Source organism: Watersipora subatra, chromosome 9, assembly GCF_963576615.1.
Source record: "Watersipora subatra chromosome 9, tzWatSuba1.1, whole genome shotgun sequence".
NCBI lineage: Eukaryota > Metazoa > Bryozoa > Gymnolaemata > Cheilostomatida > Watersiporidae > Watersipora > Watersipora subatra.
Window position 1 is genome coordinate 28,296,363 of NC_088716.1, and position 20,291 is coordinate 28,316,653.

The 20,291-nt window shown below is 33.6% G+C and overlaps 1 protein-coding gene across 1 annotated transcript; it reads right to left on the reverse strand.

Moving 5' to 3' along the window:
• Positions 1-231: 231 nt before the first annotated feature.
• LOC137404953 (tyrosine 3-monooxygenase-like) lies at positions 232-15,609 on the reverse strand. The gene is made up of 9 exons (XM_068091179.1): positions 15,391-15,609; positions 13,697-13,844; positions 11,677-11,875; positions 10,621-10,671; positions 9,369-9,514; positions 5,874-6,136; positions 4,915-5,023; positions 3,835-3,955; positions 232-478 (listed from the first exon to the last, which is right to left on the reverse strand). The coding sequence occupies exons 1-9, from the start codon at positions 15,607-15,609 to the stop codon at positions 232-234; spliced, it is 1,503 nt and encodes a 500-aa protein (XP_067947280.1).
• Positions 15,610-20,291: the final 4,682 nt, after the last annotated feature.

Here is a 20,291-nt window from a genome sequence, read left to right on the forward strand (position 1 = left end):
CAGGTTTTATATGTTCTATCATTATGTGTAGATGTCAGTCGATGTCAGACAATGATGTCTTTAGTCGCCAAACTAGCAAAATACTACAGAATCTCTTAAAAATTAGAGATATTTAACATTTGATATGACCATGGTGTCGCTCCAAACTATCTAAAACCACAACACAAAACAATTTTTCCCTTTTCATTTCCAGCTCCAGCTTCAATCAATGTTACCATTGGTAAGAAAGGTTCAAGGTAGATAACCATTGCAGTTACCATTCATATTTCCACTCTGTTGCCGTTTCTGCGTTACCTTTGGGACGGTACCATTTTTTCTTCCATTTATTTTATTTAGCACAACGTAAAGGCTGTTGAGCTGCTCCTTGACGTCTTCGATAACACCGTGAATAGCCTTAGGACTGTCAAGGATTTGTATGCTCTGAGTGTAGGGGTTGTAGTGTACATCCACTGACTTTCGGATACTTAGTGCAAATGCTCTAAAAAAGAAAACAATTGTTCTTGGGAATATTAATATATATAACGAGTTCAAATCTGGAACGGTGTAGTCTTTTTTCTCAACATATAGCTGTGTTTTCTGACATACGGGTGCAAAACAATTAGTACCATGGCAATCTAGTCTGCTGTGAGTGATCATCAGATGCATTGACTATACATAAAATTGTTCAAAAATTTGTGAGAGATTGATTAGTGCAGTTGTTAATGTGGTGGTCTACCACGACGAAGGTCACAAGTTCAAAACCAGCATGATACAACATTTTTTTCATAATCTCATATCGTTGCTTCAAACAGACTGACATATGGCATTGCTGTGAGAGTTCATCAGGTGTGCTAATAAAGCAGAGAATAAGTGTGTGCACAACTATTCTACATCTAGAAGGTGAATGATTAGTGCAGGTGGTAGTGTGCCAGGCAGTAATTCAGAATGGTCTCGCGTTCAAATCCCATGTGATGAAATCTTCGGGTAGACGAACACGGCTTTTACTATAGTGAAAATAGGTGCAGCATCAACCAAGGTTCAAAGTGATTATAGCTTGTGTTCTAAAAACATGGTGACTGTGTTAATGATGTTTTCAACTGTTGTGTTCTAAAAACATGGTGACTGTGTTAATGATGTTTTCAACTCTTGTGTTCTTAAAACATGGTGACTGTGTTAATGATGTTTTCAACTGTTGTGTTCTAAAAACATGGTGACTGTGTTAATGATGTTTTCAACTCTTGTGTTCTAAAAACATGGTGACTGTGTTAATGATGTTTTCAACTCTTGTGTTCTAAAAACATGGTGACTGTGTTAATGATGTTTTCAACTCTTGTGTTCTAAAAACATGGTGACTGTGTTAATGATGTTTTCAACTGTTGTGTTCTAAAAACATGGTGACTGTGTTAATGATGTTTTCAACTCTTGTGTTCTAAAAACATGGTGACTGTGTTAATGATGTTTTCAACTGTTGTGTTCTAAAAACATGGTGACTGTGTTAATGATGTTTTCAACTCTTGTGTTCTAAAAACATGGTGACTGTGTTAATGATGTTTTCAACTCTTGTGTTCTAAAAACATGGTGACTGTGTTAATGATGTTTTCAACTCTTGTGTTCTAAAAACATGGTTACTGTGTTAATGATGTTTTCAACTGTTGTGTTCTAAAAACATGGTGACTGTGTTAATGATGTTTTCAACTCTTGTGTTCTAAAAACATGGTGACTGTGTTAATGATGTTTTCAACTCTTGTGTTCTAAAAACATGGTGACTGTGTTAATGATGTTTTCAACTCTTGTGTTCTAAAAACATGGTGACTGTGTTAATGATGTTTTCAACTGTTGTGTTCTAAAAACATGGTGACTGTGTTAATGATGTTTTCAACTCTTGTGTTCTAAAAACATGGTGACTGTGTTAATGATGTTTTCAACTGTTGCAGCTACAGTCTGCCGTTTACATGGCATTGTCGCAACAGTTGGAGATGCTGTGGCATCACAAACTACATTCTGATATAACCTGCGAATTTGTCGCAACGGTTTCCTAAAGCTTTCAATTTTTGTTTAGTAAGTTTATAAAGCTGTTGTTTGATTCGTTATTTCGCGAAGCTTTTACATACTGGATTAACAGTTGTGGTGATACGGTACTAGTGGACATGACAACACACATCTTTACTGTAATCTTTGTTATATTAAATGCGGTATCTGGCTAAGCCACAATTAGGTGTTGAAAAAACGTTCACATCTTACGAGATTCTAACTCATGACATCCACCTTAGCAGCCCAGCACGCTACCACGCGTGCAGTCCGATCGCCTTACCTTATTTTGGAATGACTGCAGATAGCTATTACACATGACAATCTCTCACAGTGCACAGGACTGCCAAGGTAGTAGTATATATATAAAATAATAATAATGATGGTGTAAAAATGAGATAGTATGTCCCTTTTGGCATTAGCGGTGTCTGAGGCATATTATATATATAGTGCCTCTCAATAGAGCCATCCACCATCATCTATGTCATCAAAGACACAACCACATTCCTTTACCATATTGTTTTTTTGGAGGCCCGGCTTTCTTTGTATAATAATTATATAGACTAGCGAGACCCGTGATTTGAATGTTTTTTACATTTGTAAATTGCATGACTCGATATTTCCATAACCAACTAACTTATTCCTAACCTATGTAGGTTTCTCTTGAGAGTGATAGTGATTTGCGATATTACATCTAAATTGTGATCAATAGCTACATGAAACAATATTTACAAATGGCTTTATTTACAATATTTCTAGTGAAGGTAGTTTTTCTTCTCTGGTCAAGAGTAAAATCAGTCTGAGGACAAATTTTAACTGTAACACATCTCATAGGCCTTGACCTTGCTCTTATGAGGGCTACATAAAGTTGTCCATGCGTAAAGCAAACTCGCGGTAAGTAGATCCCAACTTTATCGAAAGTCTGTCCTTGAACTTTATTAATTGTCATCTGAGCATTTATATATTTTGAAGGCACAAGGCGTTTTATTGGCTCAGGTGTGTTAGAGTGTTGGTCTACCAAAATAAAACTTTGTGAGTTCAAATCCCACTTATTATAATATTTTATACAATTTTGTCTTAAGAGTGTGACACACAATTATCTAACTTACACACTTCATCTTAACTAAATATGGAAGAAGATGAGAAGTTACTACAAATTTTAAAAACGTCTCCAGTACAAAATACAGAGATTGTCTAAATTACAGCACAACTAGTACATCTATTAAACAGTACGTCAAACTTTATGAATCTGCATAACAACTGCATTCAATCTCAATCAGTGTTGCTAAAACAGTTTCGCTTAACTATAAGGACACAATTTACTAACAAAAGAGACAATTCAGGTGTGACAACCAACATTTTAGGTAAAACAGAATAAGGCTGACAGCGAAGGTTTAATAACACATGATAAGTAAAGCATTCTTGGAAACAACCGGATTACACAAACTGATGAACTCTACATATTTTAATCAAAACAGCCAATTAAACGCAAAGATTCCTTCTTTATGACGTTAACTTCTTTTTTCTTGTGTATTCTCCAAATTGTTGGCGTATTACTTGCTTTTCTTTCGAGGGTTTTACAACACCATGTTAAACTTTCTTTTTTGAGTTTCTTATAGTTTTTTTATAAAATGAAATAATATTGTGAAGAATTTTTTTCAAATGTATGCAAACACTATTAAGAATAATTTAAGCACCAGAATTGAAATCTCTGCAGAAAATTATAAATAACTATCATATCAATATTTTTTTGGCCATAGCTGATACAGACATGGTGGAAATACAGTAAATGTTTGAAGAGCCTAAGATTTGTCAGTGAAGCCTCACCTAACCCGCTCCTTCATGTCATCAAAAGACTCAGTAACAAAGTAGACACTCTGAAAGTCATCATCTTGATAAGGCTGTATAGCAGCTGTCTTGGCATCAAATGGCCTCAACTCAGGTTTTCCTGTTATAATAATACATACTTGAAAATAGACTGTCATCCTATGCCAGTTTTTGATATAAGTTAGTTTCAAATTTTAGGTTATAAATAGATTGTGACTCTGATAGGATATTTGGACTGATAAATTATTAATCAAGTTTTGAGCCAGGTTTTTCAAGCAGCAGATAGCAGATTTAAAAGTGGAGTTTCAGCTAAATGTTTAGAATTAAGTATTTATCTTTATAGATGTATTTATGCTATTATATATATCACAGATTAGTGATATAATTTATACTATTATATGTATTATAGATATACATGTAGGTCATAGATATACATATAGTTTATACATACATATATGGTATATAAATCTCAAAGGCTGTGTATCTGTGTGTCATTCAGTATGTCTAGCTATAGCTATTCAAATGAACGAACAGTATCGCAGAGGATTTGATCCTGCAACCTCCTGTTTGCCAGGCAAATGCTTTACAAATTTACCTACGCGAGGTTGATGGATTCACTGGGCGATATATGTCGCTATGTGGGTGAAAATAAGCTACCACTCTCGAGGTTGATGGATTCACTGGGCGATATATGTCGCTATGTAGGTGAAAATAAGCTACCACTCTCCGTTAAGGCGTAACATCATTTTATTCTTGAGAGCAAGTGGTTAGCTCTTATTAGTAAGCTTACTCGAATTAGCCATTGGCAATGTGCCAGGCTAATGGCAAGTGGCATGCAACTACATTACCTCTCATTGTTTATAACCCGATTTTAATACCCGTGCAATGCCGGGCATTCCGCTAGTATTATTATATATATTACAGATTATCGATATAGCTTATAGTATTAAACATATTATAGATATAGATTATAGATATAGTTTATATTATTATATATATTATAGATTATAAATATAGATTATAGATAGTTTTTATCAGATCTAAATGAATGGTTCTGCAGATATAAAACTTAATGAATACCTGAAAGAGCATGCTCCAGTTCACCAAATGATGACAACAGTCCAGCGCCGTATGCTTTTATCTTTCCGTTTTCCATACACAAACCAAACTCTACAGTGAACCAATAGAGCTGCAAAAGAATAGGAAAATGGGAGTTGTCTTTCACATATAGTAAAGTGCCATACACAAAGCAAACCCTACAGTGAACCAATAGAGCTGCAAAAGAATAAAAAAAATGGGAGTTGTCTTTCACATATGGTAAACTACCATATACAAACCACACTCTACAGTGAACCAATAAACCTGAAAAAAAATGGAAACACAGGAGTTATCTTCTACATATAGTAAGGCGTGTTATTATAAAAATTATTTAAAATATGTATCGAGCAACACCTATATTGAGCCCATTGCACATATTTAACAAAAGTAAACCATAATTAAGTGAGTGTTGTTTCCAATGTTCATCATAATAAGCAATGCTAATATGGGAGTGTAATTCATGGGTAATAAACCACCTTTGTACGTAGCAAAACCAACACTTGTATGGAAACTGTGTGTGCTATGTATTGAATTAACCTTATATTGTATACAAGGTTTTTTGCATATACAAAAAACTTAAAACTTGTCAAAAACTATTTTCTTTCTGAGTTTCATAAATTTTTTTCTTCAATTGATTTTTCAGTGGATTTCAGTGGAAAAATCTACTGAAGAAAAAACTTTCTTTTCAGGCTGTGAGCTCAATGATATCCCTTGTTTAGGTTTCTGTGCCAGCGTGTCTATTATGGGTTCATGTATAAACAAAGTTTCGAAAAACCACTGGTTGAAAATGATTTCCATAACAGATTTTGCAATTGTCACGAAATTATTTTTTGACTAAACTGAAGACAAAACAAGAACTAGTTTGGCCTTGACCTTGATCAAAAAATTCGCTTTCAACTAAACAAGCTGGCAAACAATGTATTGAGTAAAATATGCATTACTGTAGCTAGCTTTTCTATATCATCATCAGTGGCTCCAAGACTTATTAGTCCTATTTCCTGAGAGAACTGCGCAAAGTCAGGGTCAGAAAGCATGGGAATGTGCCCCAGCAGTTCATGTATACAATCGGGCTCGGGTGAGTGCTCAGGCTTAGAATGGTGTCTCACATATTGGGTGCACTGAAACACCCGAAAGGCGAGACTAGCTAAAAAGTCTCGAGCAGAGAGAAGTCCGGCAGCAGGTCGGATACTAAATCCAGAATGTCCTAAAATAGATAAACGATCAGACTAAATGCAGTATATTTCAAACAAAAAAGGGAGGCATAAGACACCTTTCCACAGCTAAAATGAAAAAAAATAAGAATTATACGCCTTCGTGTAACATACCAAATTTCATGGAAAGATTTTATTTCAAAATTTTATATTTGCTGTAATGATCATCAAATACTTATTTTTCAACAGTGGAATAGCCATCTGAATAAAAAATTTTAATATATTGTTTAGCATCAATCAATTTGCTAGATTCACACATTGTTTTTATAGTGTAATCCAAATATTAAATTAATAATCTAAGTTAAAATTTAAATTTCTATGTGCTTGTTTTTAGTTTCTTATCAAATTAGTAGCGGCGTGCACAATTTCTAAATTATAAACACAAACTACCAGCTATGAACTTGAAAAACATTTTTTATTGTTTGAAATTGAACATCGAATATTCCTAATGTATTCTTGACATACAATATTTTTAGTATACTGAAGTTTTTTCATCGCTGTAACTCGTACGGCAGCTTCTAGAAAGAAAATAGTGAAGTTGAAGTTATACAAAAATCATACATTACTCCCTAACTCAAATTTTGTTTTCACAAGTAAACCAACTCAATAGACAAACTCTATGTCCACTGAGTGTCATATTATAATACTGGTAAACTTTGAACAATAACTACAATACATACATTCTTAGGAAAGACGGTGTTCATTAGATATTCAGTTCAGTTTAATTTTCAATATCATTGAGTAAAATGGAGCTGCTATTGTTTTTGAGGAATAGGCTGAAAATTTTGTTAATTTTCTTGTTTTTGGTCAGGAAATTGAAATAAGATTTAACAAAAATTCAATTGGTGATTTCTACAAATTTCTAAAATGATACAAGAGAGAGATCTGAATAACTTATTCCTCCATATAAATATAGCTAATTGCTGATGTTAAGAACAAGAAATACATGTATTATTGATGTTACTCTATAGATTTATATAGTTATATAGTCTCCTTCTACAGGTATATAGTCTCCTTCTACAGGTATATCGTCTACGTATACAGGTATATAGTCTTCTTATACAGGTATATAGTCTCTTTATACAGGTATATAGTCTCCTTATATAAACATATAGTCTCCTTCTACAGGTATATAGTACCCATATACAGGTATATAGTCTTCTTATACAGGTATATAATCTCTTTATACAGGTATATAGTCTACTTATATAGATATATAGTCTCCTTATACAGGTATATAGTCTCCTTCTCCTTATACAGGTATATAGTCTCCTTCTACAGGTATATAGTATCCATATACAGGTATATAATCTCCTTATACAGGTATATAGTCTCTTTATCCAGGTATATAGTCTCCTTATACAGGTATATAGTCTCCTTATACAGGTATATAGTCTCTTTATACAAATTTGTATGATGAAAATACAAAAAATGTATAAATGTAAATGATTTACTAAGGAGGCAAATATGTCTAATTGATTCTGTGACAATTATGGATATCAACTTCATGCTATACGCAGTATACCATGACATTTATTTACCATGAAACTTACTTTTTAAACAATGAAGCAGTGATCTGATAAGAAGATTTTTAGCAGTCGCATAAAGTATTCTTTGTTTTTGTTCAATAAACATTTCCATTCAACAATATTGATACTCGTTCTATGCTTTGTGTGCTTTTTGGATTTTCTCATCATAAGAATTATGCGTTCACACTGCCACTAACTTGTAGGAAACACAGTAGTTTTTTATTATAATGAAAATGAAAACCATTTATAGTGCATAAGCATAAGTTTTTAAAAGTATCATTAAAAATGTAGCCGAAGATTTTTATAGCTAGTTTATATTTATAGGCTACAACAACCGACTGCTTGCTGTATGAAAAAAAATTTTGGCGAGTGTCAAGAAATGTAGGGAAAATGTCATAAGCGAAAGTTGCTCTGATCAATAGAGTTATTACTTTTCATATCACGTATCTGAGAAGATAACTCCGATTATTGAGATATGCATAGGCCTCAACAGTTCCTCAGCACTATCTTTAATCAAAGATAGATTATTTCAACAGCATGGATAGTGTTCAGTAGTAAAATACAAGTCAGAAGTTGAAAAACGAGGCACAAATCATGTAATAGTGTCAAGCTAAGTTTAGAGATGGACACATTATCTTTAATATTATTGCATTGAGCACCCCTAATATTAAACCATAAGCAACTTGTACCCAAGAGTCCTTCGCGTGCCTTTGGGAGTTGTGCAAAGCACCTGCTATAACTATTCATCTATAAACTATGACATTACATCATAATTGTATTCAAATAGTGACAATCACAGCTGTCTAAATATATCTGATGGAAGCACTAAAAACCATGCTGAATAGGAAGGAAGTGTAAAAAGTTCCCAACTTAATTTTTGTCATATGTCGATGTACACGTATTCGAGCTGATACTAAGCTTCCATACGGTGATAAAGTAATGACAACAGCCTCAGCGACCAACGGTATCGCACTTGTGGATGCCCATGGGTCTTGTTTTCCCATTGCTTCATATGATGCCAAGGCATTGCACAATCATTGCTATACTATAGTGCCTTATGGCATTGCAGGGCTAAATGAGGGTGTATCGCGATATTATCGCTGTATGGAGATTTAGTATTAGTGTAACAAATTTGTTTATTTTCTTGTCATTTAGCTCTGTGTAAACTTGACAGAATGTAGAAAGTGGCTTTTCTACATTACTCTTTGTTTACCAAGCAGTGAGTTTAGTTTTTATACCTCTCAAAGAATCTTAAATAAAGGTGTAACCTATAGTAAATTTAGACAACACCGGCCACCATCTTGGCAAAGTTGAAACAAAGTTATGTTTGGCACCCACATAACTTTCATGAATATGTTTTCGTTTTATTTTATGTTTTGCCTCACGGTCTAATTTGCCTTCAACGGCATCGGCCGATGGCAATAAAGTTTATGTTTACATACTTTGTGTCAAATGCATCATTCTAAAAACAAACTGTTTACAAAGTCAGCTGATCTGAAGTATTTGACAGCAACAAGTTTCAGACCAATTCTACAAGCATGATATAATTTCAACTTTTTATTTCAACCCATGATTCTTCTGTTTATTTTTTTCCTATCAAAGTTGTTAATTTCTATAGCATTGACTTTAAGGAAATTTTTATCCCAGTTATGTAGTTATCTCCCCTTGTTTGTTTTCTTCGGCCATTTTGACTTACGTTTAAGGAATTGAGAAACTTCATTCAGCTGTGGGATGCGATCAGGACTGTAAATATCGGCTTTTTCAAGCAGTTGAAAGTTTTCGACGTGTACGGAAGAGGCATGAGTAGGAAACAACTCCTTGAGCCTCTTATATGTCTGCTTCCTGTGAATTATTAGAGAGAATAATAAGAGAGAGAATGTAAATCAATGTTCACCACTCAAAACCATTTAATCAATGCTGGCAGTTGAATGCATCATCTGATGTTTACATAAATGTAATGAATAACTCAAACGTGATAAGCTGCACATGGGCCCTCTCTATGTGGACAAAGAGACAGTTGTTTTAGCGCGTTTAGATGTATTTTAGTAAATTTTCAAAGTTTTTATATATGATCTATTTAAACTACTAAAACATCGGAGAGCAGCAGCTGTGGTTTTGTGATTCAGTGGTTAGTACGCAGGTATATAATCAGTAGGTCAGTGGTTCAAATCACAGCAAGACCACTTAGTGTTAAAAAGGGCATTCAGCCACGTTAGCTTTTGTGCCAAACCTCAGAAGTGAATTGTCGAAATATGTTTTGCACCAGGATACACCATTTGCACCCTTTTCAGACAAACCATGTTAATACAGAGTTCATTTTGTACGCCAGCAAAATGTATATCTGTCTTTAATATAAAAAATCATATTTTATTTTCAATAAAGAAGGGTTTGGTGCAAGCGCATATAAAACTGATGATGTTCGGTACATCCAAAGAGGTACAGAACCACTAGTCTAGAGGTTTCATCGCAAACCAATTCATCGATACGGCGACGGGTTTTTGCAAGTTTTTTTGCAAATGTCTGATTAGCATGAATGCAATAATAACAATAATAATAATGCAATCTAATGATACATGATAATATGACTTTGGTATCCAAATGCTAAGATAGTAAAATAGCTTATCAAAATGGAATTGAACTTGGATGGATTTAAAATGGATTTAAATAACTCACAGTATGCAGTCAAAACTGGTTCTACCACAACATTCAGGCCATGGCTAAAGTACAGAGTAACAAATGTATGTACCAAATAACGTTTTGAGTTATTCAGAATATTTCAAAGTGGGGCTGAGCTGGCAGAAAATTCCGCAGTATTTAGATTAACAAGTCCACATTTAGGAAGCGTTGTCCATTTACATTTAAAGAAACCACCACCACTCGCATGAGTGTGTCGCGGACGACTATCTCCATATTCATATTGGACTTGGCTGTGAAGTTCATTGACTTACCAGGCTGTAATTTCTTCCTCAATGTACTCGACGTCAGGTATCCGATCTCCCCTATAGCACAGACATATAGATAGGTATAGTTTTTAACAGACATGTCATAGATTGCATTACTATTATGTCTGTAGACAGGTGTAGTTCTTAATGGTCACGCATGGGTTTTAGCGGATCAATGAAGCTGTCAATAAAAGCAACAATAAGACTTTTTGGAGCAAAGACTGAGTGACAAGATATGGTATAGTCACTAACAAGCTCAAATTTAGATACGAGGCTATCCTTGACGCTATCGCTATTTTTGTTATATAATTTAGTTATTTTATTGCGAACTGATAATAAATACTCAATGAGTTATTACAATTCAGTGAATATCTGTTTTTAAAATGTAGTAGTACCCTTGCAGACTGGTGTGCCATGAGAGATCATCAGGTGTATTAACTAACTGCACCATTGATGCCACCCACAGCAAGGTGCTCGATTGGTGCAGGTTGTAGGGCATTGGTTTAGAGGACTGTAAGTTGGAAGTTCAAATCCTGCTGAAAGCAATGTTTTTCCTTATGAAAAAAATTGGAAATAGATAAGGACTACTCATAGGAAAAGGCAGGTTCTTTAGTGAGTTACATATTGAACTGATGACATCGCAGAGATCTTGACGGTAATGTAGGTTTGGCTAATTTCCTGTGAGGCCAGCCACTAGGGTTTCTTAGCTATACTTTAATCACAAAAAAGTGAAAATTAAAATGCACGAGCAGAAGACGTGTTCTTTCTAGATCTACATGTACCACACTGCCCAATCTACTCTGTCACTATTAATATTATTTATGATAATTATTATTGTTTCTATTGGTTAGAGAATGAAAAATAGGCTAACTTTACAAAGATTGAACCCTGAAGCAATTCAAAAAGCATATCAAATGTTGACAGTTTCAATTTAATGCAAAATCACATCAACATTTGTGTTATAATAAGTTTATTTTTTATTCTTTTGAAGCCAAAAAATTGTATTTAACATTTCCTCTTTCTGTTAGGTTAGGATTACAGGCTATAGCCAATAACACTTACTGCTGATATTTGAACGCTACATTGGCAATTTTCTGACGTCTCCCCCGATATGCCATGTCATCAAAGCCGGGATGACCTTGGTCAAGTTCAGGTTCAAACTTAACGATGAGGTGTGTACACTGATCTAGGTCAGTAATGTGGGTCGGAATCCATATGGTGTCTAACTCTGATTCGTCTTCTCCAACCAACTGGACTGACTCTGAAATACATTAAATATGTGTGAAAACCTATGATTAAAAAATTAATTAAAATTTATGTTATGCTAGCTTGGTTTATAACAGGGCTACGTCATAACTCCTATCTATAAAGACATTACTGCCTGTGTCAAAACGTGTATAACAGATGACATTAGACAAGCCAATAAAACAACATGTAAAAGTGATGCAGTTTATACTTGACTTGGCCGGACAACAAATAAAATAGAAATATATACAATAGATGCAATATTTACAGTTTCTCGCAAGAAAGTATCCAACATTAAAATAGAGTATAAAATTAAGTTAAAAATTAAGTCAAGTTTAAAACAAGTTTATTATATGTTTTAGTTCTTTATTGCTTGAAGTAATTTTAACACTTACGGTTTTATTCTCATCTACATATAGGATGCTTTTAGTGTTAGCAATTTTATCTGATGGTTATTGCTATTATTATTATTATTGCTTTGTAATATGAAACTACTTGTAATCGGATTGTTTAAACTTGACTTGAACTTTTGTTTTACTTAATTAAAAATAGCAACTTATGAATTTTTACTTTTTTCATTTTTTTAGCACACGAAATCAATTGGGATTCCTATTCAATCAGCAGAGATTCCTATATAGAAAAGAATCTGGTAGAACAACGTCACGTATATCATATATCCTATCAAATATCTCTAATTCATGACGAAACTGCATAGCATCAAAACAGCTCATGATGTTTTTTAAACAATAAAACAATATTTATTTACTCATTCTGTTATGAATATAATCATCAATTAGCTAGTTTACTCTCAACAAAGATATTGTGTAATCTGAGACTTAAGGAGAAGCTATAAATGTAATGGGTTACCACATAGTACCGTGCCTGTGAACTAATTATATTTTTTCTAGAAGCCTCTAGAGAACATTGGCAAAAGTTCGCGACTCCTCGTTCAGTAGCCCATGAGAGCTTTTGTGACATTACACTTTGGTTATTTCGTTAGACTAGATGAGACGAGTGACCTGATAACTATGGCTACAGATGAAGTTGTTTGTGTTATACAGGTATATCGATGTGACACGTTGAACTTGGTGTCAAATCTATCTGTAATATTATACTCAAGAGAATGAGCTGGTAATGTTAGATATCTTTTTTAAATCATTGGTGACACGACACGGAGATTAGTAAATTATTACAGAAGATATGCCAATTAATTCTGCTGTATTCCAAAGAGTTGCAAAATGTCAAAAACAGACATTCAGAAGCGAAAATGTTATGTTACCATAATTGAACAACGGTCTGCTGCCAAAATGTTCCACAATTTAAAAGGAATTACGGAATGTGACATTGCAGAAGCTATAGTCACTCATTTAGACAATTTGCTTTGCATAAAGGTTTAATTTTGAAAACTACCAATAAAGGAAAAAGTTTTATTTTATAACAGTATCAGCAATTGTAGCTAATCAAAAGAGAAACATAAATCTCTTGTAAAAATACACCAATAGCTTTTAGCTGGTTGCCAATTATCAAAAATGTGACTTTTCGTGTAAACTAAGAATGTAAAACAATTTTCACTATAAGAAAAGCCGTGTTCAACCTTCTGCCCAAAACACAGTTAGAGGTTGGGGAAAAATGACTGCACGGTACAGGATTCGAACCCATGACATGCCAGCAAGCTACTATTTCTGCCAATAGTTCACCTCCCATAATATTAGAATTATTGTTCACATGGTTATTCTCTGTTACACCTGATGATCTCTTGCCTCACACTTGACTGCCTGAGTAGTTATGGTGTTGAAAAAAATATGAGGAAAAACACTCATCGGTGGTCTGAACTCACCGATTTTATTGTTCCTTTTTAATGCTCTCTGTATAGAGTCAGCCAATGCCTCGCTGCCAGCAAACTGTACAATCAACTGGAGCTTTTCTGAACTGTCTGGCGACTTTTCTCTTCTGCTTTCAATGTGATGGATGCTGACATGTCTGTCCTAAATGAAGGTGAGACAACCCTCACAAAATCTGTGGTAGAGCAACATCTCGCAACAAGAAAAATTAGATCTCAAGATCGCCAAACAAACAATATCATTGAGTTTACAACTTTTTTCTCATTGTATATTTATTTGCATGAAAATTTTACTTGAATTACAAAAACCTGCCAAATCATTTGTTGTAAAGCTTTATTATTAATAGTAGTCCTATTGCTAAAAACCAGATAAACTATTTAAATCTGACTTCTTTAAGAAAGCCCAAATAATTAATTTATTACATCAGTAAGAAAATTCAACTTAATTGAAAGTCAATCTGAAAAGCCTTTAGTCAGTTGTAACCTTTTCTGGATGTCTTCAGAGACAAGGTAAGTTAACCCAACATATACTGCAGAGCAACACCAAAGCAGACACTACTTATTAACCTGTAGATTAATGCTCAGGAGTGCAACTGTATATTTATTGTAACTGATTATCTGTTTATTTGAATTTATTGATTAACAGTTGCCCTTTTGTTGTTTTATGTTTCGTGTATGGCATATATTTTAGATATAAATATATAAATTTATATTTACATGCATATATATTATTAATATACGTGTTATTATTAATATACATGCTAACATATACAACTTACCTCACATATATACTTACATATATACTCACATATATACTTACATATGTACTTACATATGTACTTACATATATACTGCACTAAACTTGCATAAGATGGCAAACACCATCTTATCAATTAGCAACATTTATCAAAAATAGCTATAAATTTTAACTCACAATTTAAACTCTAATTTTTTCAAAACTGACTAATGAAAAACATTGAAGCTTGAAATGAAGTGGTTATTAAATTAACTGGTTGTTATAAAATTATGTAGTATTAGCATAAATTACATGTATTTCAAAACAGCGGCAGCTCTATGTATCGGCAGCAGAATATGTACCGGCAGCTATATGTATTGGCAGCTATATGTATCGGCAGCTATATGTATCGGCAGCTATATGTATCGGCAGCTATATGTATCGGCAGCTATATGTATCGGCAGCTATACGCAGCGGCAGCTATATGTATCAGCAGCTATATGTATCGGCAGCTATATGTATCAACATATATATATATCAGCAGCTATATGTATCGGCAGCTATATGTATCGGCAGCTATATGTATCGGCAGCTATATGCATCGGCAGCTATATGTATCAGCAGCTATATGTATCGGCAGCTATATGTATCAGCAGCTATATGTATCGGCAGCTATATGTATCGGCAGTTATATGTATCGGCAGCTATATGTATCGGCAGCTATATGTATCGGCAGCTATATGTATCGGCAGTTATATGTACCGGCAGCTATATGCATCGGCAGCTATATGTATCGGCAGCTATATGTATCGGCAGCTATATGTATTGGCAGCTATATGTATCGGCAGCTATATGTATCGGCAGCTATATGTATTGTTTCAGTCCAGTTGATACAGCTGTATGAATTATACTGAGGAGCAGATATAAAGCTGAATGGAGAGAGCAAAGAAGATACCTCCAGTTCCCTCACTACTTCTCCAATACTTGATGATTGCAGAGTAACAATGCATGTCCAGTGCGGCAGAAACACATCATCCTCTTCGGTCTCATCCACTGAGAGACTCAGCGTTTTCTTTTTAGAGATCTCGAGCTTGTGCAAGCCAATGTTAGTATATGTGTCAAATTTGGCATCGTCTATCAGGGACTTTCTCCGAATTGGCTCACCTCTCTGCATCACCAAAACATGTTAAATATTTTAAACATAAGGCTTTGTTTAGCAAGCTAACTACTTTACCCTATAATTTTCTAACATCCATAAATTATTTTAATTTTTGAAATGCAACATCGTATATATGGTAATCTTTAATGTTTATGATCTAAGATATGTCACTAATGTTTATTTTTGGCACAAAAAAAGCATTCTGACTAACTGCAAACCTACACCATATTCCAGCATATCTTATTCCAATGAAGTATCTCTCTAAATATTTGTTTTCTTTTAATCTGCCTGTGCTAAATATTTATTTTACATAAATTAAAGGTTTTAAAATCTTTCATGGTTTGTGTCCTCGTTTTTACTTGATAGTTACGGATTTTCAACTCATTTAACTCACATGATATAAACTAATTGCGTACAACCTATAACAGTTACTTTGAAAATATCATTGCTAGCTGTTTTAACAATCTTCTACCTAATATCCATTCTTTTAGCAGAGAAAGGCATTTTAAATACTATTTGTCAAACTATTTATTCGATTTTAATGGCTAACTGTTACCCTTTTTTCGTTTGTTTGTTTTATGATTTTGTATGACATAATTTGGAAAACTTTTTGTTTGATATAAAATTATCACCAATAAAGCAATATACGGTAAGTATATATATTATGATTTATGAAAAATTTTTAAACTCTGAATTCTATTGCTATGATTAATTTTAAATTTACTTGAATGAGATGTTTTTGCAGCATGCGTGACGCTGTTTGAAACAAATAACTATAAACAGTTGACATGCCGTGGCAGGTGTCTTTCAGACTACTTAAGCGATAGTTCGAAAGTACTTGCAAGTACGAGCGAGAATGCTTTCAAAAGATTCTGCCAGAAAGACAGCCAGTCAAGCTAATACCGTTAGTGTCTACGGCAATATTTAATAACATAATATCTACTAGTGTAATCACATTAATACGATGTGTGGTTCATATAAGAAACACGTACGTATTGAATTCACGACAAGAAAACTAATTTGTTATTCCATATCAGAACGGACTTGAAGAAATAAATCAATAACTATAGACGTAATGCAATGAGCTCTAGTATAACAATAATATGAGTCCACAGGTTTTAGAAAGCTGCAAACCTGTTGGGTTAAAATCCTCAAAGTTTTATTCTTTTTAATGTTTTATTTATTTTGTTATTGTTTATTTTAAATTTTGTTTCGTTCCCCATCATTCAAGTATTTACTGTGTATGACATTTTATGACCAAGTATATTCAGTTGTATATTATTCATTACCTTATGGGCAAGTACCAAAATCTTGTACAAGAACTGAACTGAGAAAAACAAACTAGCAAAAAAATTATTGCCATATATAAAATCACAAGAACATCAGTCAGAGCAAAAAGGAGCCAAGAAATGCAATCTGTAAATTATTCGCTCCTTTTTTGTTTTTGTAACTGTGGTGATGTTTTCTGATGAAGTGATGTAACTGTGGTGAAGTTTTCTGATGATGTGATGTAACTGTGGTGATGTTTTCTGATGAAGTGATGTAACTGTGGTGATGTTTTCTGATGATGTGATGTAACTGTGGTGATGTTTTCTGGTGATGTGATGTAACTGTGGTGTTGTTTTCTGATGATGTTATGTAACTGTGAAGATGTTTTCTGATGATGTGATGTAACTGTGGTGATGTTTTCTGATGATGTTATGTAACTGTGGTGATGTTTTCTGATGATGTTATGTAACTGTGGTGATGTATTTGTTCACTAGTTCCTATTTTTAATTTATTACTAATATCAAAACATGCTCGGAGTTATCATAACCGATCTTATTTGAAGCCCGTCGGTTGACTAGCTTAGTCACCAAATTTCTATAGTCAATCTCACTTGAGGCATATTAGTTAACTAATTCAGTCTCTCATTTTCCGTAAATTCTTATGTTATTCTCTGCTATTACAACAGTGTTTTTTACCTCTAATCAACAGGCAGAAAAACGATTATGAACATTGTCATAAAAGCGCTTATTCTTAACTACCGCTGCGCTCACTCCGCTGTTACATTTGTGTTAAACAATCTTTAGTGCAGGGGCGGATCTAGGAAAAAAGTGTGTGGTGCAAAATTTGTGTAATATATCTAAAGTGGGAGGGGTGCGCAAGGCGACCCCCATACTTGGCCCCGCGCTAGTGGAACTTTTTGAAATTTAGGGATCTTAGAATGAAGGAGAGGTGTGTTTGAGCCCAAAAAAATGTAATCATTTATTTACAGCAAACAACAAGTTTAGAGGTAAAAATTGACATTAGATATGATAAATTAAATTGGTGTTTTATAATGTTCCTTATACTATGTATATCAAGATTACATGTAAACAGAAAGTTAACAAACATTTATGCAACAAAATAAAGTCAAGACAAAATCAATCACAAAACTTTAACAGCCATTTGTTTTGGCTGTGCAGAACTTAGCCATCATTTCTGCAAACTACCATAAAAAATGTTTCGTAGTATTAGCTACATAACGATCCTATTATAAAACAGACATATTAGGGCATACTTTTTTGAATTGTTGTTTTGTCGTCGAAAGAAATGATCCAAAGTTCGTTCTTGACCTTTCTTTTGAGACATTTTGCTTTTAAAATTGCTTGTAGTACTTCTTTCGAAAAAGTTGTGGCTCAATTGGGGATGTTTATTGGGACCACTCTCATTTGTTTATAAGCTAAACAAATTCAGGTCAATGTTATTAAAACTGGTTCGTTATAATGAAGTCTACTAGGCCGTTTTTGTTGATTTCCTCCCAAAGCAAGTTCTCAGTGAAATGAATTGTAATTTATTCAATTCTTGATGGATTTTAAATCTTTTTTTTCAATTTTTTGCCATATTTATGGTGGTGCATTTGCACCATATGCACCACAGTAGATCCGCCCCTGTAGTGCAAAGAGGAATACACACACCTCTGCTTTTTTCATCTAAAAAGCGAATTCCGAAATCTTTAGAAAAAAGATGATCATACCACAATCAGTTACAAGGTAGGTCTATCAATTGACAATTATTGAAAGTAAGTGCATATACATGTATAAGCTCCATTTCAATTAATACCTAACAGAAGCCGACATGTGCTAAAATGTGTAAACTAATTTGGACAGTAAACAGGTGCTACTGTAAATATTGGTATCAAACTTTGCTAGAGATTTGTGCATCTAATTTGGTTGGGATTCATGGCAATCCAATGTCAAGAATATTTGGTTTCGTTCTAAATTGAAGTCTGAAACATTTTTGCACCAAGATTAGCCCTGTATGTTGTTCAAACATTACATTTCTAATGTTTCAACTGAAGGACTGATAAATTAGCAAATGAGTTTTGTTTTTACAATAGTCTGTAGAGCCATTTATAGACTTTGCTAGAAGTATTTATAAAATAAAGAAGTTGCGCATAGCAGAAAATCTCTCACTTTATACCATACAGTTACTGTTACTACGTGTTGTCTCCGCGTCTGAAAAGGTGTTAATTTATCACGTGTCCAACATTTACATAAAGTTGTTAAACATAAACACCTCCTCGACTTCAACCATCTATTAGCAATCATTTGCCATATAATGATCTTTGACCTACTAAACGACAGACAGACATTAGTAGACCTCTAATGTCTGCAAGTCAGCCGTCAGCATGAGCAGAGTAAGCCTAAACCTTCCGTGTCAAAAATGAAAAAACTTCTTTGTAGTATTGTTAACAGGATAATGAGTTTTGTAATATATTTTATTGTAAAATACACTATTACAGTATTTTAAAATATTGATTCTTTTTCCTTACCTTACCATATTTTATTATTTGCTGTCATTTCAATATATCTTAGCTAGTAAATGTATTACCATTAACTAATTGTATTTTCGCGGAGCAACAATCTGCTCACTTTATATATTTTATATAATGTTGAGCAATCACTGTAAATGAACAAGTCATAAAAGGATTTCTAAAAACAGTGCAGTCGATCTATTAAGGCAGGTTACGCTAGACAATACATCCACATTTAATCTTGTAAGCAGATTGGTACACTATGCTGGAAGTAATCGAGTCCTAAATAACCAATACGTAGTTTTTTAAAAACTCAATAAGTCAGCCAGTCCAAAATAGATCTTTGATAACTGTACTAACTCTAAGTTGTAATCCCCAGGTATTAGAGTACACTATTGTAAGAGTACTATTGTAAAAGTACACTATTGTAAAAGTACACTATTGTAAGAGTACACTATTATAAGAGTACTATTGTAAGACTACACTATTGTAAGAGTACACTATTGTAAGAGTACTGTTGTAAGAGTACTATTGTAAGAGTACACTATTGTAAGAGTACACTATTGTAAGAGTACTATTGTAAGAGTACTATTGTAAGAGTACTATTGTAAGAGTACACTATTGTAAGAGTACTATTGTAAGAGTACACTATTGTAAGAGTACACTATTGTAAGAGTACACTATTGTAAGAGTACTATTGTAAGAGTACACTATTGTAAGAGTACACTATTGTAGCAGTACACTATTGTAAGAGTACTATTGTAAGAGTACACTATTGTAAGAGTACTATTGTAAGACTACAGCATAGTAGAAAACTAAGAAGATTATAGATATTTTACTAGCATTAAATAACTATCAATGTAATGCATTATTTTTAAGTAACACCTCATAGAAAGAATGCTGAGCCTGCGGTTGCTAT

Coding starts and splice junctions, on each gene's coding strand:
- LOC137404953 (XM_068091179.1), bottom strand. CDS start 15,609: ATGCAGAGAGGTGAGCCAATTCGGAGAAAGTCCCTGATAGACGATGCC. Junction 5,024..5,873: donor ATATAGAAAAGCTAGCTACA/GTAATGCATATT, acceptor ATTCTTTTGCAG/CTCTATTGGTTCACTGTAGA. Junction 3,956..4,914: donor ACTGGAGCATGCTCTTTCAG/GTATTCATTAAG, acceptor TTATTATAACAG/GAAAACCTGAGTTGAGGCCA.